We start from the raw sequence: 27,865 nt of genomic DNA, 5'->3' as shown, positions 1-27,865 counted from the left end.
ATGATTTCATGATTGTTTTAATTTGCCATAAATCCATGCTCCATGACTCATTATGTTTCAGGCAGACTAGAAAGATAACTAAATGATTCATTTTTACACAGATCCATTCACTGTGTCCAGTTGAACACTCCCCTTCTTAGGCTTTGTGCTTTTTACTTCATTGAAGTGAGAAGGATGAAAAATCTTTTATAAAATATACACATGGATTAAAATTATTGTGACATTTACTATGTACTTAGGAGTGGAGAACTAGCTTTGGAACCTCAAAAAGGCATTAGCAGGAGTTTCTTGCTCAAAAAATACAGTTTCCTTGGGTTTATGTGTTTTTTTTCTTGATATGGGTGAGGAGTAATACATATATAAAGCTGCCTATTTTTTCCCTTTTCTTCCTCCACCCTTATGGTTCCAATTATTGTTTCACCTTCCTGAAACTGACTTCATTCACTCAGGATCTGTCCAATCCAGTATGCAAAACTCCCTGTCGTACAAAGAAACAATACGTAAAAGAAGTTCTAGATTTGTAGTAGACTGTCCAAATAGAAGGGAATTAGGTGGGAGACAGTTATGTGTGGTAGTACAAAGATGTTCATGCAAGCTACATCTCATGTGTTGTACATCTCATAGTGTAATTTAGGGTCCTGCAGCTACTGAACCTGATAAGTGCTGTAAATTAAGCCATGTATTTGGTAGGTTATAGTGCTGGAGTTCTCATTTCAAAGACTCCCTGTGCTTGTGTCTGCTGATTGCTGTGGCTGGGGGGAAAACAATATGTAAAGTCAACCATGATACTTAGTAAACAGAGAAAATGAGTTGATAAAAAGTGAATACTTCTGTGGAACTGTTGTGTTCCTGAACTTTTCATTGCCTTTTTTACAGAGGTTTCAGTATAGCTGAATTTGGCATTTGGAAAGGGCACAAGATGCTCTTAGGCACCCTTATCTCCTCATTTCTAATGTTTTAAGAAAATTAATAGTAATTAAATATGCCAGAAATTGTTGTTTATTGTGTGTGAGCATCTTCTGCCTCTAGGCACTATGCATGTATGAATGGAGGTTATTGCAGTGTGTTCTTGGAAGCAGGTTAAATGAGTCAGAGTTTTTTATTGTTAATTTTTGCCATTATATAAGAAAAAAATTCTGTTCACTAAATACTCTGAAATTTTAAGTCAAATTTTTTTATTAAATGCTTATTTGTTTCCTAGACAGTTTTAGTGAAGGTGGATTTGCTTTGCTGAGTTACCTGTCACTTACAATTAAGTATCAAAAAAGGCTCCAAACAAATGAAAGAAAACGCAGAAACCCATGATTTTGTAGACTGCCAGGGATATATCCTTGTGTATGAATATGTATCTATGCATATATTTATGTATGTATATAAAGGCTGTATCTACGTATACAGCCTTTATCCTGTGTGAGGAGACCTCTGTCTCTCTGTCAAAGAGTCATTATTTACATTTTGAAGTTTCCAGAGGCTACCAAGTAATGCTCTTTCAATTGAGGCAGGGAAGGTCAGTTTGTTTGCTTGTTTTTTACTGATGTTAGAGGTAATGACACTTGTCAACCCTGGATTTGCTGTTGTTAGTAATATATATTGAATGTTTAGTAAAATGTTAGCAAATTATCATTCTTTAACAGAATTGATATTATAGCAGATATTTTAACTAAATTTGCATTTAGTTCCCTGTATAATCATGATCTGTAGCTCTTATGAGAACATAACAGTTGAATACTTCTCTACAATGTTTCAAAATTCATGCTGCCCTCAATCCTGAACTTTCTTAATTGTAATAAAATAAACTAAAGCTATTTTTCTTTTCTCTTTTTCAAACTCTTTGCACTTAGCAATGCAGCAAGAAAGCATCAGCTTCATTGTTGTGGATCCTGAAATCATCTGGAATAATTGCAAACCGTCCTTGGCCACGGATCACTCTTACATTGACAACCACTGCTATAATATTAACTATGGCTGTATTCAACATGGTAAGAGCATTTTAATTTTTCTTGGATTTTGTTCTTTTCAGATATATATTTTTTGTAGGTCAGTATTTGTTTAGATGTTGAATTTCTGGTGCATGACTATGCCAGGAACTTACTTGATCATGATTGCCAGAGACAGAGACATAAAGCAGAAAACATGTAATGGGAACTTCTGCAAATGGGATGCTCACCAACAGCTTGGATTCTGGCTAAGCTCACTAAAGGAAAATGTAGTTTATAAGGAATAGAAGATAGTTAAATCCCAGGTTTAGATTGTTCAAATCCCTTGCTCATCTATGCATTGTTTCAAAAACCAGTGTTGCTGATCTCACAGGCTGTGTGGAAGACTGTGTGAAACAAACTATGCTTTATTCAGATTTGTGATGCTCCTCTGCTGATCTGGTTTGTTTTATTTTTCCACATTTCATGGAACCTTTAGTCAATTGTTTGTTACAGTGAATGCTACACTTGTCAGAATGAAGTAACGAGGTAATGTGAGCTTTCAAATGTGAACACTTCAAATTTCTGGTAGAACCTTCTCTCTGTTTTTCCTGTTAAGTTATCCTAGTCTTGCTTTTGTTGGTTTTCTTTACAGGAAAGTAGGTATTTTCCTTTCTTTTTTTCTGCTTCTATTAAGGAGAGGAAATAGAAACAATTGCGTGTTGAAAATTTTCAACTCAGGTAATTAATTTGGTGTTTAAGGTTGATAGAGAAAAAACTCAAAGAAGCAGTGGCTGGAAATGAGAAAAAAAGCTCTTTTTCTGCTCATCAGCAGTGAAAGCAGTTAGCTGTGAGAAACATTATTCTGAAAAGTTGTTGATTCACCATTACTTCTTGTCCTCAGCTGAAGACTATATGCCTTTATGAACGATAACCTTTAGCCAAGCAAAAGTTATCTTGCTTACTACAGGACAAAACCCAGAGATGGAGTAGTTTGTAAAATGAAGGTCAGATTAGACTTTCTCTTACTTTGAACTCTGTAAATGTATAAGAAGAAATTCAATAACCTATTTGGGTTTAAAATATACTTTGAGTTAGAGTTTGTGCAACCATACAGCTATTTATTAAGTTAAAAAGTGTAAAAGAAGATACAGTCAGCAATTTTTTTTTCCTTTGACTGAAGTTTTTCCAGTGTGCACAGCCCAATTAAAATTTGGCCTTCAACTAGTAAAAGCCACTTTAGCAAAAAAACAGTTGTTCAGTACATCATTTGCAGAAAAAGTTTTTAATTTTTTCGGTTCAAGTCCATTTTTATGTGGACTGAATATTACAACAGAACTTAAGAGGCTGTATTTTGGAGTTTTTGTACCATATCAGTAATGACTGCAGTGGTACAAATAATCATGTTCCATCATATTTATGAGATGATAATTTTAGTACAATTCCCACCTTGAAACTAAACCTTAATAGTTTGACTAGCAAAAATTACTTCAAATGTGATTGTGAAATTTGCATTTACTTAATATTAATAGCAAATTGTGGGAGAGACTCAGAAGTATCATTATTATATCTCCAAGCAACATGTACTTAATAGCAGAGTCCATTAGCTGCATTTATTTCCATGAACTCTTTCAGTAGAAAAAGGCAAAATGTAGCCATTAAGATTTAATGGAGTTAAAAATCATCTAACCATCCCACACCTAATAAATCATAATTAAGACCAAAATGTCAAATAAAACTCAGTCTTTATGGTCAAGGGACATTAGAAAAGAGTGGGAGTGCAATTTTATTTCAAATTAGCTGTTTCGGCAGACATCTGAATCTAGTCTTCATGTCTGAGAGAATTACAGGAGGGAAGCTAAAAAACTGCTAATGTAACATTAAGTATAAAATACTTTTTAGCTGAAGGGAAAGGGTGACTAATGCTGCTTCCGTTGAATGTTAGATCTGGTGCCATATATAAGTAGGGCAACAATCAATGGCTGAGGAAAAGCTTTGCAAAGCTGACCTGCATTAAACCAAACACAAGAAACTATACTGCAGGGAACAATACAGACATCTCAGAGATCTCAGAGAGACAGTAGGACTGCATGACTCCAAAGGGTTGATTCTTGGAAGCTGAAAGAATGGCTGCATGCAATACATCAAATAATTGTGCCTCACCATTCTCTCGCATTCGCATGATTTCAAGGAACGTGGGATAATGAAAGAGCTCTGGAACAGCTCTGTTTCTGTGACTTCTGCATCAAATGTGTGAATGGTTCTTGGCATAGTAACAAGATCTCTGCTTTTCTGTTCCAGAAAGGTGCCCTAACTACCAGTTTTCAGATTCAGGATTGTAAAATTGTAGAATCATAGAATAGTTTGGGTTGAAAGGGACCTTTAAAGCTCATCTAGTCAATCCCCCCTGCAATGAGCAGGAACATCTTCAACTGGATGAGGTTTCTCAGACACCCATCGATCCTGACCTTAAATGTTTCCAGGGATGGGGCACCTACCAGCTTTCAGAGCAACCTGTTCCAGCGTTTCACCACCATCATTGTAAAACAATTTCTTCCTCGTATCTAGTCTAAATCTACCCTCTTTTCTTTTAAAACTATTACCTGTTGTCCAGTCACAGCAGGCCCTGCTAAAAAGTTAGTCTCCTTCTTTCATATAAGCATCTTTAAAGTACTGGAAAGCCACTATAAGTTCTCCCCAGAGCCTTCTCATCTCCAGGCTGAACAATACCAGCTCTTTAAGCCTGTCTTTTAATGGCCCTCCTCTGAATATTACTTGCTTTCCTGTCTTTAACCAGAGTTTGAACAACTGGACTATTTTCTTTGAAAGAACATGTCCTTCAAAATGTGAAGACTGACAAGAGATTTGAGTATTTTTTTCTCTATTGTTTAATGTACCTCTGTGAGCACAAGCTGTCTTAAAAGATGCAATTGTTGGCCACTTATTGTTCTCCCTCATGTTTTAATAATGAAAAACAATTAAGTAAACCTGCTTCTGTTCCTACAGTACAAAGTTGGCTGCTTTAGTATACCTTCCTTTTACTGTAGCTAATAGTTGCCAACCTTGCTCAGGGCTGTATTATTAACAGGCAAGCTCTTTGGCAGAAACAATCTAATTATATGTCCCCACAATGCCTAGAACATTGAACACCCTCTTTGGGGGGTGCCTAATGCATTTCTTTTAAGAAGAATAAAAAGACACCACCTACACCTTAATGTGGCATAAAAGTTGGAAGGAGAAAGGGGAATGAGCAGCTGCAGTCATGTCATTTAAGTTTTACATACAGGGCCCTATCACAAATCCATTCCAAATTACAGACAGGATTTAAGAAACTTGCTAAAATCAGTATCAGTCTAGGTACACTGCAGTAGCAGGTGAGATACTGTCCTGAAATAACGTTTACAGTGGTTCTGGTGTCTTTCAAGTGTGTGGAGAGAGAGTCCTGCGATCAGGTGATCACTTGCTCCACAATCCAGCAAAGACAAGTCCACAAAAGTGAGCATCGCTCCATATCTATCAAATACCACGATGGCATTAGAGTATGTAAAGGCCCAGCAGACTCCTCATCTCTCTCACCTGATGCTGCTTTAAGCTTTCAACAAGGCAGTTGCTTACCACTGCATATTGCCTCTACAGGGAGGCTGGGACTTGAATACATGGGGACACATAGATAGTTACGCATTTTCGCTTAGCACACAAACTTTTATAAAAAATGGAAATAAATTATTGATCAACTTGAATTAGTTGAGTTTGACTATTAACAAGCGACACACCTCAGGGCAGCAAATAAGACAGAGCCATCAGCAGTTTAAGAATTCTTGTACAAAACCAAAGACAAAATGCTCTATGCAGTGTGTTATCCAGTGATCTCTGGATCATCATCATCCTTTTCCAATTTATCAGTATCTCAGACTCCTTTTTTTCTTATTTAAAAAGTGCCTAATCATCTTTGTAGGTACTTAGAGTTCCAGGCTTTCCTTAAACTTCTGCTTATGATCTTATGAAGAGGAGGAATGATACCAGAAGTTGGGATTCTCCATATTATTCTTGGGGCATTCATGTGGGGATCTGGGGATAAATTAGTGACTCAGCTGACAAACCAACCAGTATTTTTTAAAGGAAGCAGTGACATGCATTTTGAGAAGAAAGTTTTCCTAAGCTACATGGATATTTGGAGGGTTGGTAGAAAAATCAGAAACAAGGGAGTCCTGCATGTTTGCCTTAGAACTTCAAACAAAAGAGCAATGTTGAACAAAGCATAATTTCTTGGGTTTTGTGTGTGTCTTAAGAAAAATGTAAATTCTCTAGTTCAACCTATTATACCAGACTTGAATGCTTCTGCCATGCTTAAAAGGATACTTCTCTTGCTCTCTCTTTTGCTAAGCAAAAGAATAGGCACAAACATGAAAAACAGTTTACAACAGCACTATAAAAACTGTAGAGTGTTATGTCTTGAGGAAACTGCATAGCTCTTCTGATATGGCAGAAAAGGAATTTATCGTTGAGTGTTCATATGAGGCAAGGAGGTAGTGGGGATGGTGACAAAGATGGCTGTTACACTTTTCTTTATAGTCTTCACATGCCCATTTCCAGTGTAATTGTGTATAATAAGGAAGAGAAAACAATGATGGGATCAAATTAAACAAGCTGTATATTCAGTTGAGCTGCATGTTTTGGTAGCATGCCAGATGCTGCTTTTGTGTTTCTATTGATTAAGCATGGCTCTGCTCTGGAACTGCTGATCCTGGAGCACCTACTTCCTAAGGAACTTACCTCTTGGGCTGTGGTGTTTCTGACTGGTGTGCAAAAGTGCACTTGTTAGTGTACTTAGGGTAGTCAGCACCTTTTTTTTTTCCATTGAAAATTATATTAGTATTTGTCTTTACAGTTGCCTGCTGCCTGACGTTGTGCTACCACAGATTGATGACCAGATTTGAACTATCCATGACACTTGAATCAGTTAATTTTGCCTTTTATTCTGTGATTGAGTACTTCCCATCTCTCTCCCTTCTGCCCACCTGTCACATATTAACTATTAAAACTTTACACATTTTATTGTTTATTCCATAGTTGTTCAATTCAATGTGCATTTGATTAGCACACTTAATATTCTTCCACCTTTCCTTCTTCTCAGTAGGATACTATTCTATGTACATTAACATGGAAATCAGCAAGCCCACTTGCTTAGTAAGGTGAGATATAATCTGTTTAGCTTGTCCACACCTACAGCCTATTAGCCAGTGTTCATTTTAAAGCCTTTGTTCTGGTGCCTTGTGGACTGTAGAGAAGGGTTGAAAGTACCTTGGTGAGAAAGTTGTCTCTGTTTTTAGTAAGATCTAAGCTAGTGTATTATGTAGTCTTTTGCAGATCCTTGGTCAGATAACAAGAAAGATGCACTGATTTGCTTATCCCAAGTTGTGAGGTAAGGATGTGTCACCACATGGCTCCTATTGAAAGAAATAGCAGCACAGCAGGTATTTTCATCATATGTGAGGCAAAAACCACCAAACTAAAGACTGCAAAAATTTACAAACATAAGAAAAGATGTTGGAATATATGATGTTAAAATGAGAATTTAATGTTAGTGTGCTCAGAGGTTCCCTGGCAAACACTGGTATTAATTAGAAATACTGCTTTCATTTGAGTCATTTGAGTAGGTGTGACTGCTTAGTAGGACTGAGCTGTCTCTTACAAAGAAATACTACGTTGAAGAAATACGTATCTCCAAAGCGTGATAGCAGATGTAGATAACTGATGAGAGACAAAAAAGAAAAGTACAAACACATCATTCAGAAATAAATGTTGTTTGGCTCATGGGAGATGACAACATTTCCATATTGTGTGGTTTTTTTCCTTTCTTTATTTATTTACTTATTCACAGATACACCAAATTTAATATAGCATTCTGTGTATAGAGGTAACATGTATAGGCGAGAAATGCCATGTACAAAGTTCAAAACCAAAATTAAAATGCTTTAATAGAAATTATTATATATACAAATATATGTTCGTATAATAGTGTTTGAGTCCTTCATGGTATATAATCTTTTGTTCTGTGGACATGTGTAGCATGACATTCTGAAGCTAGGTACAGATATCTCATGTTCTCAAAAAAAGTATATGGACTATTAGTGGGATGTGGGGACTCTCTTTGCCCACCCTTGGCAAATGACCTGGTTGACAACACCTATTAAGATGAGAATGTCAATTTAAGTAGCTGGTGGCAGGGAGGGGGATTACATAATTAAAGCTGTCCGGCAGCCTCTTCCCAGAATCATTCCTGTTAAAGAGGAAGACCAGCATCAGCTGAGTTAAATAGTAACCAAGGGACTTCACAAGGAATTCTGAAATAGAGAAGGAAGTAGTGTGAGAAGAAGTGTAAAAGAAGCATGAAAATGTGTAACAGACAGCAGAGACCTGTGACTGGAAACAGCTAACTGTCCAAACCTGGTTTGGCACAGCCCTAAGTCACCCCTCTGGCATCACCCCACTGATATCACACCTCTACCCTGGCCAGCAGGAGCAGCCTCCTCGTTGAATACTCTGAGCTGCCTGCTCTGCAACTGGGCAGGCAACGCTGCTGGCTGTGAGAAGCAAGGACACAGATCATAGGTTTGTCTGTGCACATGAACTCCCAGGGTGCTTTCTTGCTGGCATGTGCATTAACAATTTGTAGGGAGTTGCGCAGGTGCACATAAAGCTAGAGCACCCACACCTCCTCACAGGAGGGGTGTACCAGTAGGGTAAGCCATGCTTCCAGAAGAGGGGTTGTGTGCGTTTAACCCTTGTATCCAGTGAGAGGGGCAGATGTGCACTGTGTGTGCATGTGATTAGAGCTCTTTGAGATGACTTACAGAAGGGTTTTTCAAAACCTGTAGGTGTTTATCAACATTTTGAGGGTCTGTTTTTGCTGTTTGTCTGTTGTATTGCTGATACTGATCCTGAATGTATAGGTCAGTAATTGTGGGTTAATTATGTGTAGTTGCACATAAACAGTCAGAGAAGCATGTTAGTAGAGAAAGAGAACCTGAAAGTGCGATCATACAAAGGTGAATGCCAGCTTCTTTGTCAAGCCTTCTTGGTAGCAGGTGGTGTGCTGATGCCTTTGCAGTTCCACAAGCAGTCCTGCTTCCGTTGAAGGGGTGTTACAGAGATGGTTTCAGACTCTTCTCAGGAGTGCCACAAAACATATCAAGGAGTGCTGACCACAGGTCATGGCCTGGGAGGTTGGATACTCTTCAAAAAAGAAAAAATAGTCACTGGGTATGTAATGCATTGCTGGGACATGTTGCCAAGGGGGATTGTGGGCTCTCCATCCTTGGAATTTTTTGAGACATGGCTATGTAGAGCTGTGGCTGACAGTTAGCAAATCAGTAAACCATTTTGATCCACCTTTTGTTATTCTGAATGAAACTGAGCAGTTTTTCCGGGGTAGTAGGTAAAGATGGGGATGGTGAAAGAATTCAGAGGCAGGTTACAAAATGGCTACCTGTAGAGAACAGTGGGTGAGAGGGAGGCAGCCTGTGGAGGTCTGCAATGGTCAACCCGGTGTGGATTTTCATACACAGTGTATGAGAAGGACTGTGAAATTTGCTAATGAAATTAAGGTGATAGGCAATGTCTGTGAGGGAAAGTTTGGGGTTTTAAAAAATAAGAAGTCAGCTGAGGATTTTACTAAAAGAACTAGGATATAATTTAGTAGTACAGAGCATAGGTTTATGGCTGGTCTGACAGATCAGTGATAAGAAATTCTGAGCTTGGAAGCACATCAGATGGAGATGCAATGAGTTCAGGATTTTAATGGACTAGGTGGGTTCAGTGATAACTCAGCTGAATCACAATAACCATCCACGTGACTGTTCATGGTGAGTATAAACCACATTTACCTAAGTGAATCCCACTTAAGGAAACCTACCTCAGAATTGCCGAGCCATGATGTTAGTGACAGGGAAAGTGTCAATGTACAGCAATGTTTTGAGCTGCTATAACGTCATGATCTGTCTGAGCCCCACTTGTGTGAGATGCAGTGAGATATTAAGGTTTTGTAGATATGAGCAAAGGAGCTGTCATTCTAAGATGTATTCTGAAGAACTAGTATTAAATCTATGACATGATTCACTGATAAATCTGGGAAGTGTGTTTGCAGTTTTGGTCATCCAGAACATTGAACTGAAAGGGCTATGTACAGATGGTGACTACTAGAATGATAAGTGTAATGAAGAGCTTGTTTTCTAGTCACTAATGGCAAATCATGCCTGACAAATTTGGTGGCCTTCTATGACGGGCGTTGGTTGATAATGGAAGAGCAGTGGTTGTCATCTACCTGGACTTGTGCAAAGCATTTGATGATGTCCCAACATCCTTGTCTCTACAATGGAAAGACATGGTCTGGATGGGTGGGCCACTCAGTTGATAAGGAATTGGCTGGGTGGTCACACTCAAAGCACTGCAGGCAACAGCTCAGTGGTCTCTATCACATCATCCCCCACCCTGCATTGACAGTGAGGATTGCTCCTACCTAGGTGCAGGAACTTGTACTTCATCTTGCTGAACCTCGTGAGGGTCACCCAGACCCTCTTCTCTAGCTTGTCCAGGTCCTTCTGGATAGCATCCTATTCCTCTGGCGTATTGACCACACCATCTTTGTTGGTGAAATGAATGGTGGGATTGAGTCGATCCTTAACAAGTTTGCTGACAACACGAAGCTGTGTTGAAGAAGTCAGAGAGTTGTGAATGGGCCAGAATCTAGTTGGAGGTCTGTGACTAGAGGAGTCCCTCAGGGGTCGGTACTGGGACCAGTACTGTTCAATATTTTCTTTACATTTTTTTCAATATTTTTTTACAGAATGTACCAGCAGCAAGTTTCCTGGTGACACTAAAGTGAGAGGAGTGGCTGACACACCAGAAGGCTGTGCTGCCATTCAGTGAGACCTGGACAGGCTGGGGAGTTGGGCAGGGAGAAACTTGATGAAATTCAACAAGGACAAGTGTAGAGTCTTGCATCTGGGGAAGAGCAACCCCATGTACCAGTACAGGTCGGGGGCTGGCCTGCTGGACAGCAGTGTAGGTGAAAGGGACCTGGGGGACCTGGTGGACAGGAGGATGAGTATGAGCCAGCAATGTGCCCTTGTGGCCAAGAAGGCCAGTGGCATCCTAGCGTGTATTAGAAAGGGTGTGGTTAGTAGGTCAAGAGAGGTTCTCCTCCCCCTCTATTCTGCATTGGTGAGGCCGCATCTGGAGTATTGTGTCCAGTTCTGGGCCCTTCAGTTCCAGAAGGACAGGGAACTGCTTGAAAGAGTCCAGTGCAGAGCCATAAAGACAATTAAGAGAGTGGAACATCTCCCTTATGAGGAAAGGCTGAGGGAGCTGGGTCTCTTTATATGGGAAAAGAGGAGACTGAGGGGCAACCTCATCAATGTTTACAAATATGTTAAGGGGCAGTGTCTGGAGGACAGAGCCAGGCTGTTTTCAGTGATGTCTAGTGATAAGACAAGGGGCAACGGGTGCAAACTGGAACACAGGAGGTTCTACGTAAACATGAGGGAAAACTTCTTTCCTGTTGGAGTCACAGAGCACTGGAACAGGCTGCCCAGAGAGTCTGTGGAGTCTCCTTGGCTGGAGACATTCAAAACCCACCTGGACACGTTCCTGTGTGATGTGCTCTGGGTGATCCTGCTCTGGCAGAGGGGTTGGACTAGATGATCTTTCGAGGTTCTTTCCAATCCCTAAGATTCTGTGATTCTGTGTGATTCTGTGTCGTGCAGTTGACACTCTGGAGGGAAGGGATGTGATCCAGGAGGACCTTGAGAGGCTGGAGAGATGGGCATGCGCAAACCCATAAAGTTCAACAAGGCCGAATACAAGGTCTTGCATGTGAGTCAGGGCAATCCAAGCACAAATACAGGCTGGAAGGAGAGCAGCCATGAGGAGAAGAACTTGGGAGTGCTGGTTGATGAGAAGCTCAATATGAGCTGGAAAGGCGTGCTTGCAGCCCAGAAAGGCAACTGTATCCTGGGCTGCATCAAAAGACATGTGACCAGCAGGTCTAGGGAGGTGATTCCACCCTCTACTCTGCTCTCATGAGACCGCCTCCTGGAGTACTCTGACCAGTTTTGGAATCTCCTACATAAGAAGGACATGGAGCTCTTGGAGTGGGTCCAGAGAAAGACCACAAATATTGAATTGCCTATGGAGACAGGCTGAAAGAGTTGGGGCTGTTCAGCCTGGAGAAGAGAAGGCACTGGGGACACCTCGTAGTAGCCTGCCAGTACCTGAAGGGGCCTACAGGAAAGCTGCAGGAGGCGACAGGACCTTTTTACAAGGACATGCAGTGAGAGGACAAGGGAGAATGGCTTAAAACTGAAAGAGGCTTGTCATCTTTATGATGTTATTGCATCTGTGTAAATAAACTTCAGTAAAGTCTTCTTATTCTTTATTTAATTCTTTCTGTGTTTAAATAGGAGGTTCAATTAAGGTAAACACAGGAATTATTAATATTGAATATATATTGTGTGTGAGCTTCTGATCTATGAAAGCAACATAGCAAAAAGCTTTTCATCTTTTATTCAAATGGAAAGTGTCAGATGGAGGTTTACAAAGTTGTTTTGTCTGAGGATGCAGAAACAAGTCATCAGGTGATGTAATTTTCCCTTTGCTATTTCAATTTGCAGTGAAATATCAAAGTTAAATTATTACTGGCAAGGCTTTCTCCACGTCTTCATTTCTCTGCTGTGTTTTGACCTAAAACAGCTGACAAGATGATGGATTATGTGTTGTTTTATTTCTAGTTTTTCCTGGATAATGCTGTGAAAGCTTTTCCCTCCACTCTTAATTCATCAAATGCAAGTTTTCCTAATTCAAGTGATCAGACACGGTGGTGTATACAAAACAACTGTTTTTTCCTACCGGTAAGTTCATTTTACATTTCTTTGTTTGTTTACAAGAATTACATTGAACTGACTGTTGCCAGATCTGCTTGAAGTTAAATACTCACTGGTTTTTAAGACTTCAGCAAAAGCGCTTTTTTTTCCAGTCATCTGCAACTGCTTTTTAGCTAAGCAGGAAGTTAAAGGAGATTAGTATTTCTGGAAACAGAAGTTTTAAATGAATGAGGTCAGAGCAGAAAGCAGGATATGGATAAAGGATAAACACTATGGTAGCTAAAGAAGTGTAACTCACCCATGCTAACAAACAGGTGTTACAAGGTATCAGGAGAACACACAGCGACAACAAAGCAGACTGTGCACTGAAAGCCGGGTTGGTCTGCAGATGCGTTTCACAAGGACCAGTGGTAGACCTGAAGATATTCACCATTTTCATTATTGACCTGACAGTAAAAGTGAAATCTGTGATTGTCACAATTCTGTCAGTGCATATTTGATTAAGAGGTGGTGTGAGAGGGAGGATAATACAACACTCATGTATTGCTGTACAAACTTTTTAAAAGTTCTGAACTGATTTGAAGAAGGTGTCTTAGTGTGAAGCAAAGCAGAGAGGCACATGTGAGAAGAGGTGGAAAGATGTTGCTGCATCAAATGCAATCCTTATCCAGGAGAATACTGATTCTTAAAGTGATTACAGAAGACCTGCAGCTGAAAGTAGCAAGCTGTATGTTGTGCCAAAATAGGTCAAGAGTTTTGGATAAATAAGCAAGAGGCAGTGAGAGTAGTGAGATTATGTTATCTCTATGCAGAACTGATGAGACCAGTACCAGAGTGGTGTGTGCTGATTTCCACACAATATGTTTTACATGAAACAGATATTCAGTATGTCGAGATAAACAATCCCAGACACACACAAAAGCACACGTTAATTATGTATAGAACTCTCCTACTGGAAAAGAACAATTGCAGTATCGATATGTGCCTTTGTCTTCTTTTGGCACTGACAGCAAGTTATCTTTGTTATCAAAGAAATTATTCAGTGCTTCTCCCAGCCTCTGCATGTGTTCACACTCACAGGCACATAGTAATAAATTGTTCCAATGCCTGTTTATATTTGTTTGCTTCTTTAGTTAGCAGGTATTCTAGTCATCTTTATATTGCTTGTTATAGTTTTGAACATCTTAAAAGGTGTTTTTTTTCTCTTTTTTGTAGCAAATTCTCCAACAAGCATCTTCAGGATGCAGCTTTCGTAAACTATACTCATTATCAAGATTCAATTGGCTTAAAAAATGCATTATTTCATAAAAAAAGATTTGTCTTTGATAATATGTCACAATATATACATTTAGTTGTCACTTCTGTTAATAGATGAAAAGTTTAAGTTGGTTAAAGTTTTAAAAAACATTTTCCCTCATCGCATCTCTCAAATGCACATCATTTTCATCCTCAGGCACTGAATAACTTCTAACTTGAAAAAGTCATTAATTCCTTTTGAGTTACTATATTTTATCTTAATTAAAAAAAAAAAAAAAAAAAAGATATCTGGAAACAAAATTCTTCTCTGTTTACTGAATGAGAGACTGAATACTTGAGGTGCAAAACATTGGTTTCCTAAAATTAAAAATTCTGATTTTTGAATCTGTGTGTTTGCTTCAAGCTGTATTCATGTTGATCAACATCCTGTGACTTAGGATAGTGGATCTGACAGATGTATAGACTATGTCATCTAAAATGAGTGAATAAGAGATTTTTTTAATTGTTTCAGCCCCAATAAAATTTAGTTAATTTTGAAGAAAACCAGTAGATTCTTCCCCTCCTCCACCCCCCAAAACAACTTTTTTGGAGTTGTATTGCTTGCTTTCATGCTCTTTTTAATGACTTAGCAAAGATTACACAGTACTTTATGGGGACTTCGCTTGTATTTGGTTTTGTGTAGTTTTGGTATGATGCTTCTGTGATTTCCATATAATAGAAGCTAGGCCTGGGAGATTTCAAGTCATGAATATCTGTTCCTGTGATTAAATACAGTCTGGTATCAGTGCTGCCACCTCCACATACTAATAAATAGAAGTTATAATCCTGACTTCTAAAAGATGCAGTTTCGAAACACACTTTATTTGACGAGGGAATTCCAAAATGACTTTGTTGTGAAGTTTTTCTCCGTAGACAAATTGGAGCAGGATGCCTTTTTACTTTAGCCAAGATCTTTATAACCACAGGTTTTAAGAGAAGAGTTTTACTTTAGCCAAGATCTTTATAACCACAGAACCGTAGGTCTTAGCTTTTAAGAGAAGACGTCAAAGGCACTGGGCTGGGTCACTACAAAGGATTGGTACACTACGACTTTCTGCCTTGGAAAAAGCTTCAATGCCTGTCTAGTCTGAGTACATTTCTTTCTTCAGCAAGTTGTACAGGGGTGTAGGATGAACAAGCTTGAAACAGGTCTTCACTAAGAAACAAGCCCAGTATACCGGCATGCAAAAGCTGTAATTTTTTCCCAGTTGGGCATTAATTCATCTGTTGGAAAGTTCATGTTCATTTGAAGAACTGAGACCGCTTGGCCCAGGAGACAGGCTGCCAGTTTCCTGACAGCTTGCAATTTTTGTGTTTTAGCAAAAAACAGAGCTCTCATGCTCTACATATGACAGTAATTCCACTGGTCCTGATTTTCCATATAAGTACTTTGACTGATTCTACACCAAATTGTTGCTGCATTCAAGTGTCTTGCCTGTTTTGTCACTGAATGCGTCCTTCTGAGAAGCTAGCTAGAATGCCAGTTACCTTTATTCCTTATTCTTTATTTCTGTCTTTTGAAGCATTTGGTCTTGCACATCCTCCTCTAATTTTTTTTTCAAGCCCTTTTGCATTAGTCTGAAAAGCTAAAGCGGTTTGAGAAAGATTGAAGCTACAGTATTTAAGTGTTGACTAAAGTATTAAAAGGGTGAATTTTAAGTTCATTTAACAGGAATTAAAATATTTTTTTGCAGTGCTGAGCACTCAGAAACAATAATAATTCATATATGTAAGTTACAGTTTGAATAAGGTTTATTTAAGGTGACATTAAAAAAAAAAAAATAAAGCTTAATGACTTGGCGTGGCTGTTCAGAGTTGCCTACAGACTCATTTCCAGATCTGCTTGTTGCTTACTGCAATCTTGCATTGTAATACACAAAATAAGAGTTTGCATTCTTAACTGTGGCTGTACCACTAAAAAAAAAAAAAAAAAAGCTTAATGACTTGGTGGCTGTTCAGAGTTGCCTACAGACTCATTTCCAGATCTGCTTGTTGCTTACTGCAATCTTGCATTGTAATACACAAAATAAGAGTTTGCATTCTTAACTGTGGCTGTACCACTCTAATCCATCAACCCGTGTCTGAAATCTTAGCTGAAATTTTCAGTCTAGTCTAGGTATTCTTATGGCTGAATTCCCACTGAATTTGGAGAGTGACCTCTGTGGGAATGCAGCCATCAGAGAAGGGGGTTTTTTTGGTGATTCTGAACAGTAGCTCTTTGTATTTCTTATTTCAAGCAGAAATGCAAGCAAATTACAGTAATGGCAGTGACTGAGATGTCAGATCAATTCTGTCTCTTGGGTGCTGGGAAAATTATTCTTCTTAGTGATCCTTCAAAATTGATATAGTGATTCAGGTTCTGTTGAAAGTACTGCCATCAACAAGTCAACAGTAGTCTGAAAACATCATATCTAGAAATAGAATGCTTTGTAGTTTCAGAATAGGTAACTTCCTTACAAGGTGCAGGACTGTAACTTTCATGTAGCATCTTTGGCAAAAGGCTGTATAGTGAGGACTAAGATAATAATTCTAGTGAGAAATCATTATTCCTATTTTGACATCGATTTTGTTGTCCTAATCTATTTCCAGAAAGTATCCAGAAAAAAAGATTTTTCCAGGAATTTAACTTAAAGTATACATATTTTTGTTGGTATCTAGAATATAGGAAAGAAAAGGCTTTTTTAACAATTGAATGTGTTTTAATGTAGTCATAACTCAAGAGGATGTGACAGAATGATTTTTTTTTAAATTTATATTATGCATAGGCCATGGTAATAATTTTATATTCTTTTTATCTTAGCTGTCTTTCTAGAGTTTGTTAAATGGCAAATCTATGAGGTTCATAACAACTGTGTATTGCATCAATTTATAAATACTGCAAATATAGGCATTGAAATTATTGTTCTCAGATCTTTAGACATTTTATCTTGACCCTCATTCTAGTAGTACATACAGGGTAGTTATTAAACTCAAGGATGAGTGAAAACCTTTCAGTGGCACAGGAATAAATCTTTTGTCAGTCTGCTGGCAGCAGGCTCTTGCATTTGACTGCAACACCAGCAGTGGCATCCCATGAGCAGGCACTCCTGTCTACTGCAGATGACTAAATCAAAAGTGACAATGAGTGAAAGCTAGGGATCATAAATAAGGAGGGTAATCTGGATTTTATTGAGTTTTGAGTGAATTGGAGCCCAGTAAGAAAAAGGATCTATTCTATGAAATAGCAACATGCAGTTACTGACTGTAAAGTATAAGGTTGTAATAGATTCCATGCTTAAGTGGTCAGTCAATAATTTGGTTTTTAAACTAGCCTGAGCATTTTATTTTGTATTATTTCCCGCTCAAGAGCCAAATTCTCAATCTTTTCCATTTGATTTTTCTCTGCCAGTATTTTATATACAGCTGCATATTAGGGCTCATTTCCTGCTCTGTTTTCCTGAGGATAAATTATGAGTTGAAAATGGTAATAATGTTGATTGCATTGGTGGGCTACAATGTTATCCTTCTGCACACTCATGGGCCCATGCTGGATGACTACAGCAAATTTATGTATGCAATGGCACCTCTTAGAAGGTAGGTGGATAACTCCAGTTCTTACAAAATGAATAGCAATTAAATGCTACCTATGGCAGTTCTTATGTCATGGAACAGATTTTTTTCTCTGTTTTTGGTTATATAGTCTGTAAGTCACAAATCATTGTCATGCTGCAGTTAATATGTAATGTCACACCTCAGAGTACTGGAATGAAATAAACAAGTCTGGGCAAGGTGCTTGAAACATATGCTATAGGAAATAAAGTATGGTTTAATTTGCATTTTTGTAATAAAGGACGTTGGGAAGAAGTCATTGTTAAGGTTGTTAATTACAGTTTTCCTCATGTTGATGTAGAACGTCCTGTGTTCTAGTTTGCATCCATTGCCCCTCATCCTGTCACAAAGCATGACTGAAAAGAGATTGGCCTCTCCTTCTTGACACCCACCTGTCAGATATTTATATACATTAATAACATCCCCTCTCAGTCTTCTCTTTCTCTAGACTAAACAGGCTCAGGTCTCCCAGCCTTTCCTCATAAAACAGGTGTTCTAGTCTCTTAATCACCCTCGTAGCCCTCTGTTGGACTATCTCAAGTAAATCCCTGTCCCTCTTTAACTGGGGAGCCCAGAACTGGACACAATACTCCAAGTGAGGTCTCACCAGGGCAGAGGAGATGGGGAGGAGAACCTCCCTCTACCTGCTCTTTCAAGTAGATCCCTGTCCCTCTTGAACTGGAAAGCCCAGAACTGGACACAATGCTCCAAGTGAGATCTCACCAGGGCAGAGTAGAAGGGGAAGGAGAACGTCCCTTGATCTGCTGAACACACTCCTCTTAATGCACCCCAGAAGACCACTGGACCATTACAGAAGTAGTGTTATTACATCAACATTTATTTTTAATCTGCCTGTATAGATTAAGCACCAAATGCTCTCACTTTGTAAGCAAACAAGGGTATTATTTTAACTAAATCCTCATCTTATTACTGGACTTCAAAATGTAGGCACATTTGCACCAAATGTAGTAGAAGTAATTAAAGCTACCTAATTGATGTAATAATATTTCATTAATAAAGCATATAATATTTAAATAATCTTAGTTTACATACCTGAAACTACTATAAATTGTGGTCTTAGTCTTGTGCTGAAGTAATTTTGTTTTAAATTTTGAGCAGCTACCTTTACTTATGTTCTTATTTTATAGGCCAGGAATACTGAAAGACCTGAAGACAATGGGCTCAGTTTCATTGTTTATATTCTTCGTCACTTTACTGGTTTTGGGTAGACAGGTAAGATTTGCACTTCTCTTCATCTACATCAGTGGACACAATGCCAGCCTCCATGTGCTGCTGCCTGCCACCTCCTCAGACATTTTTTAGATGATCTGACCAACAGCTTCATGTTGTTCTGTCCCATACCCTTGCAAAGGAGTGTCAGAAGCATCTAAGTAAAGCTGTTTCCTCTATTACCTTCCAGTATGGCCTTAAAACTCACCAATAACTGTCAGAGACTGTAGACATTAAGCTGATAGTGTGCTGTGACTATTGCTTGTCATGCTGACCAATATTGTTTCATAGCTTCCTTGTGTGCTCCCATCTGTCTGCATCCATCTGCTGTCTCCCTAGTTGCTTAATTACAAGCTATTTTCTTCACAGTTATTACAATTTGATGCAGACACAGAAACAATGTAACATGCACCCAGAAGTGTACCACATGCTGAGGCCATAGTTGCACTGAAACTGTGACCCAATGAGAAACTACTTTTTTTATTACCCAGTTGTGCTTTTCCAGTACAAACATGATCTCAGTGGTCTTACCCTCTATGAAGTTGAGGGCAGGTGCAAGGGCAGTTCTTTAAAACATCAGGTCTGTCCATAATCTGTGGCTAAGAGCTGCAATTCCAGCCCATCATGCCAGAAATGATGCAGTGCACAAGCCAGGGCTCCGAGATGGAAGGTGCAATCTGAGAGATCTCCTGAACAGGCTGTACCCTCATAGCCTGCAGCCTTGGGGGGAATTTTTTATCCCAGTCTGTCTTTAAATCACTCAGTTACATTGCAATTCCCTGAAACATAATGACTATTTAAATTGCCAAGCAGCCCCTGCAGGTTACTAGACAAAAAATTCCTATCTGGCAGCTTCTCCAGTATTTGCTGTAGTGGGGAACATCCTTCTTGAGTTAGAAATAACATGCTTCATCTCCCCTGCTGCCAGCGCCATATTAGAGTTTGCTCATTTGATGATGGTAGCAGAGAGTGGGGCTGTAGCACAGCTATTTCCACTCAAATAGAGGGATAAATACTTCCTCACACCAGGTGAGAACTTTTAGTCCTGATCAACCAAGGTGTCAGATGTAGGTAGTGGGTGCCACACCAAGAAAAAAGGAATGTCATCTTTACTGGGCACAGAGAGTATTTCTTTGTGGGTTCAGTCACGTCAACAAGGAAGTTTGGTTTGCATGCAACTGAGAGTGTCACACCAACTGGAAAATGACCCTGAAATGGACAAAGTCTTTGTTTTCAGAGCTGTAAGTCCAGGCACGTTGTCATGATACCACTGGTTTGTGGCTCTTTAGTCTTTTGCCTTTGATTGTTTCTGCTAATTTATTCTCCCTTAAAGAATAACAAGAAAAAAACCCTCTGTGTTTTCAAACACTCTCAAGCAAAGTCTAAATGGTAACTAGAAAATGTTGTGAACTAATTTTAATACATACCTGGCATAGGACCTGCCATTTGAAGTTAGTGATACTGGTAGCACATGCTTGGGAAAAGAATAGGGGAGGAAATGGACCTGCACAGAATGACCCTTCCAGAGACATACGCTTCCCACCTTCTGCTTTTTGGCATTTCAGTGGCAACATTTAAGGGCTATTGGTTGCTCTGCATTCTGTTACACTGTCTGATCCCTTTTTAACACGTTTTATCTTCCTGGTCTGTCTGATACTGAATTTCACAATTTGATAAAATGTCATGCAAAAGTGTCCATCTTCTTGTTTGCTTTTAAACTTTCTGTTTGCTGCTTCCATCGGGTGGCACTTGCAGGACACTGTCAAGCCATCTTGGCAGTGTAGGCAAAGTAAAATTCTCCCTTACCTTTCTTCCACTGAGAGTAATATACAAATAATTTCTCTGTTGCTACTGGATTTTTCTGCTTTGCAGATAATCAAATCTCTTTTAATATCTGATTATCTTAACAATGCTAATTATAATAGCCACTGATTAAAAGGGTGGTCTTTCCATTTCCCTTAAGCTGGCATTGGTGCTCCTCTGACCCCAGGGTGAGTAACCAGAATGTTTATGTAAACAAAAAGTGAATGCTTTCAAGAAGTGTAGGTCTGTGAACCTGCTAACCAGTGGTCAGAGAGATGCCTCTCCTGATGCAAAAGCAGAGTGGGGAATGTGTGTCTCTGGTTGAATGGGATTGAAGAGAGGGGGAGGTGGTATCTAATTAGAGGTTATATGAGCCAGCTTATTTCTCGGGTACAACTAATGCTTTTAGCTGCACAACCAGCGTCACCACTGAAAGAAGTAGGCCTCTCCTCAGCTACTCAGTCTTATCCTTGTACCTTCTCATTTGTGCTGGCACAGCTGCCTGTGGAGCTGTATAGTGGCCCTAAATAGGTTTAAATATTAACCCTGGAAGGTGTTCAGCTAGATCTATTTCCTAAACTGGTTTTATGGTGTGGCTGCAGCAATGCTTGTGCCAAAGAATGAGCACAGGATGAGAGTGAGCAGCCAGAAGTTAGGTGGAGAAAGCAGAACTGCTTTTTTTTTTTTTTTTATGCTCATGCCAACATAGGCTACAACCATTCCCTGGCACTGAGATCGAGTGACACATTCCATTCTGCATGCATGCCATTAGAGTTATTTATAAATAGGCTGGCAGCAGGCAGATGATATGTTGAGGACAGTGACCCTTGCACCCTGCCCAGGCATGGCCTGGGGAAGTACAGATTGGCATGGGCGGGACTCCGTAAGGAGTGTGTTCACATTTAAACACTATTGAGCATTAAATGTCTCATAGCTTAGCTTGAATTAGTGGTGTTGACATAGCCTGTGAATTCCTTTCCCATCAGTCCCTAAAATTACACACATCCCAATACTCTGTAGGCCAGGTGAATATTTTCCTGTGACTGATTATTTTGTGTTTATCCACACTGAATTTCATTGGCTGTTTAACTGCCCAGATGTTCATGGCAATTTCTCTCAGCCATGAAAACTGTTTCTTTGTCATCTCTGTTCTGCTTTTTAGTGAGCTGTTACTCTGTGAGAGGATCCTTCTCTTCTTAGATAATGTAGTCTGTTCAAGAGCCTCTTCTGAAAGTTTTTAATGAAAACTTATTTCAGAATTTACTCCTATTCACATGCCCATTGACTTCTAACAGATGGAGGCATGTTTATAAAACAGGTGTCAACTCTTCCCTTTCGTATCAGCTTTAGCTAATATGTCTACATAGCTCTTTTCCTTAGTGTGGCTTTTTCCAAAGTACTTTACTCTATTGTTCTCAGCATCACCCCAGGACTTTTCCAAACGTTTACGTTCTGTCCTTACCATTTGTAAGTTATTTGATGCTGTGGCTGTTTTTAATGACCAGGCTATCTGTCAGAAGTTTCAGACCAGCAGCTTTTCATTTTTGTTACCTTAGAGCTGATGAGTCCTTGTTGATCAACTTATTAATGTGTTCTAAGACATCTGCTGATGCTCCATGTTGAGATCATTTCTCAGACTTGCTGTGTGTGAGTAATGGCTGTGAGGTGGAAACTCCTTAGCTCCCTCACCTGAATAAAACCCCATATTTAATTTCTATTGATCTTACCTGCTTTAGTGCTGCCTTTGCTGACCTCTTTACTGAATGCCATAGCATTCATCTCCTCTTGACTGTAGACACCTAGAGCATAGACAGCTACTCCTGAGCTGCTTATCTTGAATTTCTATGTGACATTCTTTCTGTGAGAATTAGTTAATTGCCTAGCTCAGGCAAGTATTGAAAATAGACCCAGGTGTGTGTCCCACTAGAATTTAAAAATATAAACCCATCAATGAGACATTAATCAGTTCTTGTTGCACTTAACTGCTTTTGCCCAAGAAGTTACTACTGATTTGAACAACTGGGGCTGTATTGCATTGCCTTGCACAGATGCATGGTAGTCTCTTGTCCTGGAGGAGGCCAAATGCTTTCTGCTGCCTGGAGGAGCACACTGTCCTTCATGCCTCCCTGGGTGTTCCACTGTGCTCACCCACTGGGAAGTACTGTCAAGTAAAGCAGCAAAAGGTGAAGAAGGAAAATTTTGTATCTCAAGGATATTGTGCCTGCAGATGTATAAATGCCATTCTGAGATATCTTCATTCTAACATGTTGAAAATATTCTGGAAATAACATGTAAAATATGAAACGATCTTGACTTTCCTATGACTGTGAGGCTACAAAGATTATACAGGATCTTTAATGACATATATACAAAATCAACCAGCTTATGCAAACAAAAAAAATCCACATTTTAAAGTAAGTTTTTTTTTAAGTACTGCTTTTTTATTTTTAAAAATCTGAATAGGCATTTTGGCATAAGACGCACTGACTTTTTTAGTTTTCAAAATTAATTATAGAATACATTCTGCTGTATTTTTTTCTGATTTCTGAGTTGTCTTTGCCTAAATTTCATTCAATAAATAATAAATCTGTAAGTAAGCTATCTGTTTAGTATTAGCTCTTTAAAGAGAAAATATAGCTCTTTGAAGATTTCAGCTTATACAGTCCTTTTTCTTTTCAAGGTGAAGATAGTACAATATATGGAGACCTAATTTCAGTTTTATGTCAGGCATCCAGTTTCCTTTTGTCAATATATGCAAATAATTTTAACATCCTAGGTTTTTACTGGATTTTTTTCTGCATGAGTACAGTTGGTGGCATTCAAATTTATCATCTGTGTGGGAACTTAGATATATGAATATATAATATGCATATTTAAAAGCTTGCCAAATCATTTTAATACCATCTCATTTCAACTTTCTACTCTAGCTTTGGCTGTAATCTCAACAAAATATCTGTGAATCATTTTGAGCTCTGACAGCCACTGTCCAGTCAGAAGGTCTACTCTCTTTTTGATGTGAATGCTTACAGACTGCTAATATTATTAGCTAACATTTTTAGGGTTTCCTATAATAAGATTGTCATCATAATCATGTTCTCCTGGTTAATAACATAGTCTTCACTGAGGCTGCATGATAGCCTTAAACCATTGGACTACATTGAAACAGCTCTTGATTTATATCAGCTTAAATGAGATAGTCAGGGCAGTGGAGGCTTTAGTTCAGAAATAATGCCATAGAATTTACAACAAAACATTGGCAATATTGAAAAGAAATAGAGGCAGCTCCACAAAATTGCATTTTTATTCATTTTTCAACATCTTTTTAATGCAATTGGATCTCCAAGAATACTGATATTCCAATAATGTTATGCATTACCATATAGTTGCAGATATTGTTATTGTTGGCAATGTTAAAAACCAATTATTAGAACTCTGGGACCAAAACAAGAAAAGTGGGTAAAGCATTATAGAAAGCAATGTGGAAAAAAAAAATCCAAACAAACAAACAAGAAACCCCAAACCAAACAAATAAGCAAAACAAAACAAAGAACTGGGTTAGCCCAACTGACTGGGCCATTTTTGATACATTGATAATGGTTTAATAAACTGAAGGCATAATACTTCAACGAAGTATGTAAAAGTTAAGAGTTTTCCTGAAGCTCCCATTATTGCAAGTCAAATTCTACACTTCAGATAAGTAAGACATCATACTAAGTTGCAGAAGTGAAAATCATTTCTGTAACAGTGTTTGATTTTAATTAATTTCTACTAAATGAATTTCTACTAAAGCCTGAGAGTAAATAAATAAATCTTCCATTGTTTTTTCTGTTGTTCCAACTTGCAACTTTATTTTTTTCCTGGGCCTTTTTATGGGCCTTTTTTGGGGGAGAGGGGCAAAGGGGAAAGGGAGTAGGCTTGTAAGTTTGATGAAATGTATGTTACAGAATGTGGGATTCGATTTCTGTGGATCGGGAATTGTACTTGAGTGGTCAAATAACAGCCTTGTATGGGTGGTGTACTGTGCTTATTTTGTCTCTTAAACCTGTACTCCAGCAGGACAAGATGCCTATTGTTTCTTTACCTCTGTGTCCTCTTGTAACAGAATGAATATTACTGTAGGTTAGACTTCCTGTGGAAGAACAAGTTCAAAAAAGAGCGGGAGGAGATTGAAACCATGGAGAACCTAAACCGAGTGCTTCTGGAGAACGTGCTTCCAGCCCACGTAGCTGAACACTTCTTGGCAAGGAACTTGAAGAATGAGGTCAGCCATTTCTGTATATCCTCTACTCTGTAAGAAAGCAGTATATCCTGGAAATACCACTTAAAGTTATTTTGACCAGCAGGTCCATACAGCAAGACTATAGATTTACAGTCACTTTAATTGCTGCTTACCTACCTGAAAGGCTTGCTTTTCAGCACTGAATGCACTTTAGTAGCTTCAAGAAAAAATGTGAAATTATTGTAAGTGGCAATGCACTTTGCTGTTTGAAGGAGGGTAGAAAAGGATGAGGAGGAAAAAGGGGATGGTTGCATCAACATGGATTTCTGTTTAAATCATATGCATTCTGATACTTTTTCCTTTGGGATCAGAGTGGAGCCACATCCAGGTTCGGAATATTCTTCTGGTGTCTGGAGACCTTGCTTACTGGAGCGAAAATTAACCTTTTCCTTGAAACAGTGGCTATGTTAATTCTGAGCACTGAATTACCTGTTTACCCACTGCTTATGGACCTAATCCAAGCACCAGAAAAGTCAACCAAAAAGACCCTGTTGACTCTGGTGGAAATTAGATCTTCTCCTAAATACTACTTTATGGTTTTAATAAAGGAACAAAAAGGATTAAAAAATAGAAGTGTTTATAAAGAGCAGCATTTCTAGAGATCTTAAATGCAATAGTTTGAATTACTTGTGCATACCAAACATTTGTTCCAAAACTGACAAAAGAGAGGAGAGGGCATCTTTAGGGATTAACTTCTTATCTCCTGAGTCAAAAAGGACAATGTCTTCCCTTTCAATGTGGTTTTCATTAAGCAATACTAATCAGTACTTTATCTTGTACTTTAGTACTACCTGCAAATACTCATTTGGTAGTTAATGTCAAATTAAAGCTGCTGTGGGGTTCCTCTGAATCCAGTGAAGACCTTGGCTAGAAGCCAGGTTGGCTCAGCTCCAGTTCTCAGTTCAGGCACTAAACACAGCAAACCATCAGGAGGAGATTGCTTGCTCATTTTTGTGCTGTTCCATCTCAGCTCTCCAGCAGAGCAACACCATCTGCTCACCTTTGTATTGGCAACTGGATTTATATTGTCAGCCCTCAAGATTCTTAGGTTGGAATGAGCTTTAGTAAATTTAGTGAAGATCAGAAATTCTAAGGTGCTGAGCTCTCCAATCTATCACATCAGGCAAAGTAAAAATGATTTTACATCATTTTAGTGGCATCCCTTTAAAAATGAAATATTGAGTTGCTTCTTATTTTGTTTATCTTTAAATGCAGTTTTCAAAGATTTTAAATCCCTGGAAATGTTCAGCAATATAAGCACCTGTCATGTCTTCAGATTTGTTTCAATGTCAGCAAGGCTGCGATGAGCCTTACAGGACATTCTGTATGTGTGTATGTATGTACACCTAAGAATGTGTTAGGACAGATCAAGCTTTTCCTCATGTGGATACTGAGGTAAACAGATACTGAATTGAAATTTGTCTTCATTTTCCTTAGTTGCAAACATTCATTTTTATATGGTTTCACAAAATCACAGAATCTTAGGGGTTGGAAGGGACCTCGAAAGATCATCTAGTCCAACCCCCCTGCCAGAGCAGGGTCACCCAGAGCACATCACACAGGAACTTGTCAAGGTGGGTTTTGAATGTCTCCAGCCAAGGAGACTCCACAGACTCTCTGGGCAGCCTGTTCCAGTGCTGTGTCACTCTCACAGGAAAGAGGTTTTTTCTTATATTTACATGGAACCTCCTATGCTCCAGTTTGCACCCGTTGCCCCTTGTCTTATCACTAGACATCACTGAACAAAAGCGTGGCTCCATTGTCCTGACACTGCCCCTTAACATATTTGTAAACATTGATGAGGTCGCCCCTCAGTCTCCTCTTCTCCAAGCTAAAGAGACCCAGCTCCCTCAGCCTTTCCTCATCAGGGAGATGTTCCACTCCCTTAATCATCTTTATGGCTCTGCACTGGACTCTTGCAAGCAGTGCCCTGTCCTTCTGGAACTGAAGGGCCCAGAACTGGACACAATACTCCAGATGAGGCCTCACCAAGGCAGAATAGAGGGGGAGGAGAACCTCTCTTGACCTACTAACCACACCCTTTCTAATGCACCCCAGGATGCCACTGGCCTTCTTGGCCACAAGGGCACATTGCTGGCTCATACTCATCCTCCTGTCCACCAGGTCCCCCAGGTCCCTTTCACCTACACTGCTGTCCAGCAGGCCAGCCCCCGACCTGTACTGGTACATGGGGTTGCTCTTCCCCAGATGCAAGACTCTACACTTGTCCTTGTTGAATTTCATCAAGTTTCTCCCTGCCCAACTCCCCAGCCTGTCCAGGTCTCACTAAATGACAGCACAGCCTTCTGGTGTGTCAGCCACTCCTCTCACTTTAGTGTCACCAGGAAACTTGCTGAGGGCACACTCTGTTCCCTCATCCAGGTCGTTGGTGGTACCGGTCCCAGTACTGACCCCTGAGGGACTCCACTAGTCACAGACCTCCAACTAGATTCTGTCCCATTGACCACAACTCTCTGACTTCTTCCTTTCAACCAGTTCACAATCCATCTCACTACCTGATCATCAAGACCACACTTCCTTAGCTTATCTACAAGGATGCTGTGGGAGACGGTGTCAAATGCTTTACTGAAATCAAGATAAACCACATCTACTGCCCTACCATCATCTATCCACCTAGTTACTTCCTCATAGAAGGCTATAAGGTTGGTCAAACATGACTTCCCCTTGGTAAAATCATGTTGACTGCTCTTAATGACCCTCTCATCCTTGATATGACTTCCGTGTACATTATTTTCTGTTTAAACCAGATTTTGAGGTTAAAATTAGTCTTCTGTATGAATAGTCTGTTTTAGAATACTACTTGAGAATTTTGTGCACACAGGTATATGGATAAAAGGGAAGACAAAGTATCC

At 39.2% G+C, this 27,865-nt stretch overlaps 1 protein-coding gene across 1 annotated transcript in view; it reads left to right on the top strand.

Annotated features, from left to right (window-relative positions):
- The window catches only part of ADCY2 (adenylate cyclase 2 (brain)), a 206,360-nt gene that overhangs the window by 163,905 nt on the left and 14,590 nt on the right, over window positions 1–27,865 (top strand). The window contains exons 16-20 of the mRNA XM_010008360.1: window positions 1,842–1,979; window positions 12,704–12,823; window positions 17,481–17,665; window positions 18,829–18,913; window positions 24,816–24,974. Coding sequence (XP_010006662.1) covers window positions 1,842–1,979; window positions 12,704–12,823; window positions 17,481–17,665; window positions 18,829–18,913; window positions 24,816–24,974 — 687 coding nt within the window. The remainder of the gene's footprint in view (window positions 1–1,841; window positions 1,980–12,703; window positions 12,824–17,480; window positions 17,666–18,828; window positions 18,914–24,815; window positions 24,975–27,865) is intronic.

The sequence above is a fragment of the Chaetura pelagica genome, unplaced genomic scaffold, assembly GCF_000747805.2.
Source record: "Chaetura pelagica isolate M959 unplaced genomic scaffold, ChaPel_1.0 scaffold71, whole genome shotgun sequence".
NCBI classification, from domain to species: domain Eukaryota; kingdom Metazoa; phylum Chordata; class Aves; order Apodiformes; family Apodidae; genus Chaetura; species Chaetura pelagica.
This window is presented reverse-complemented; position numbering and strand designations above follow the sequence as displayed.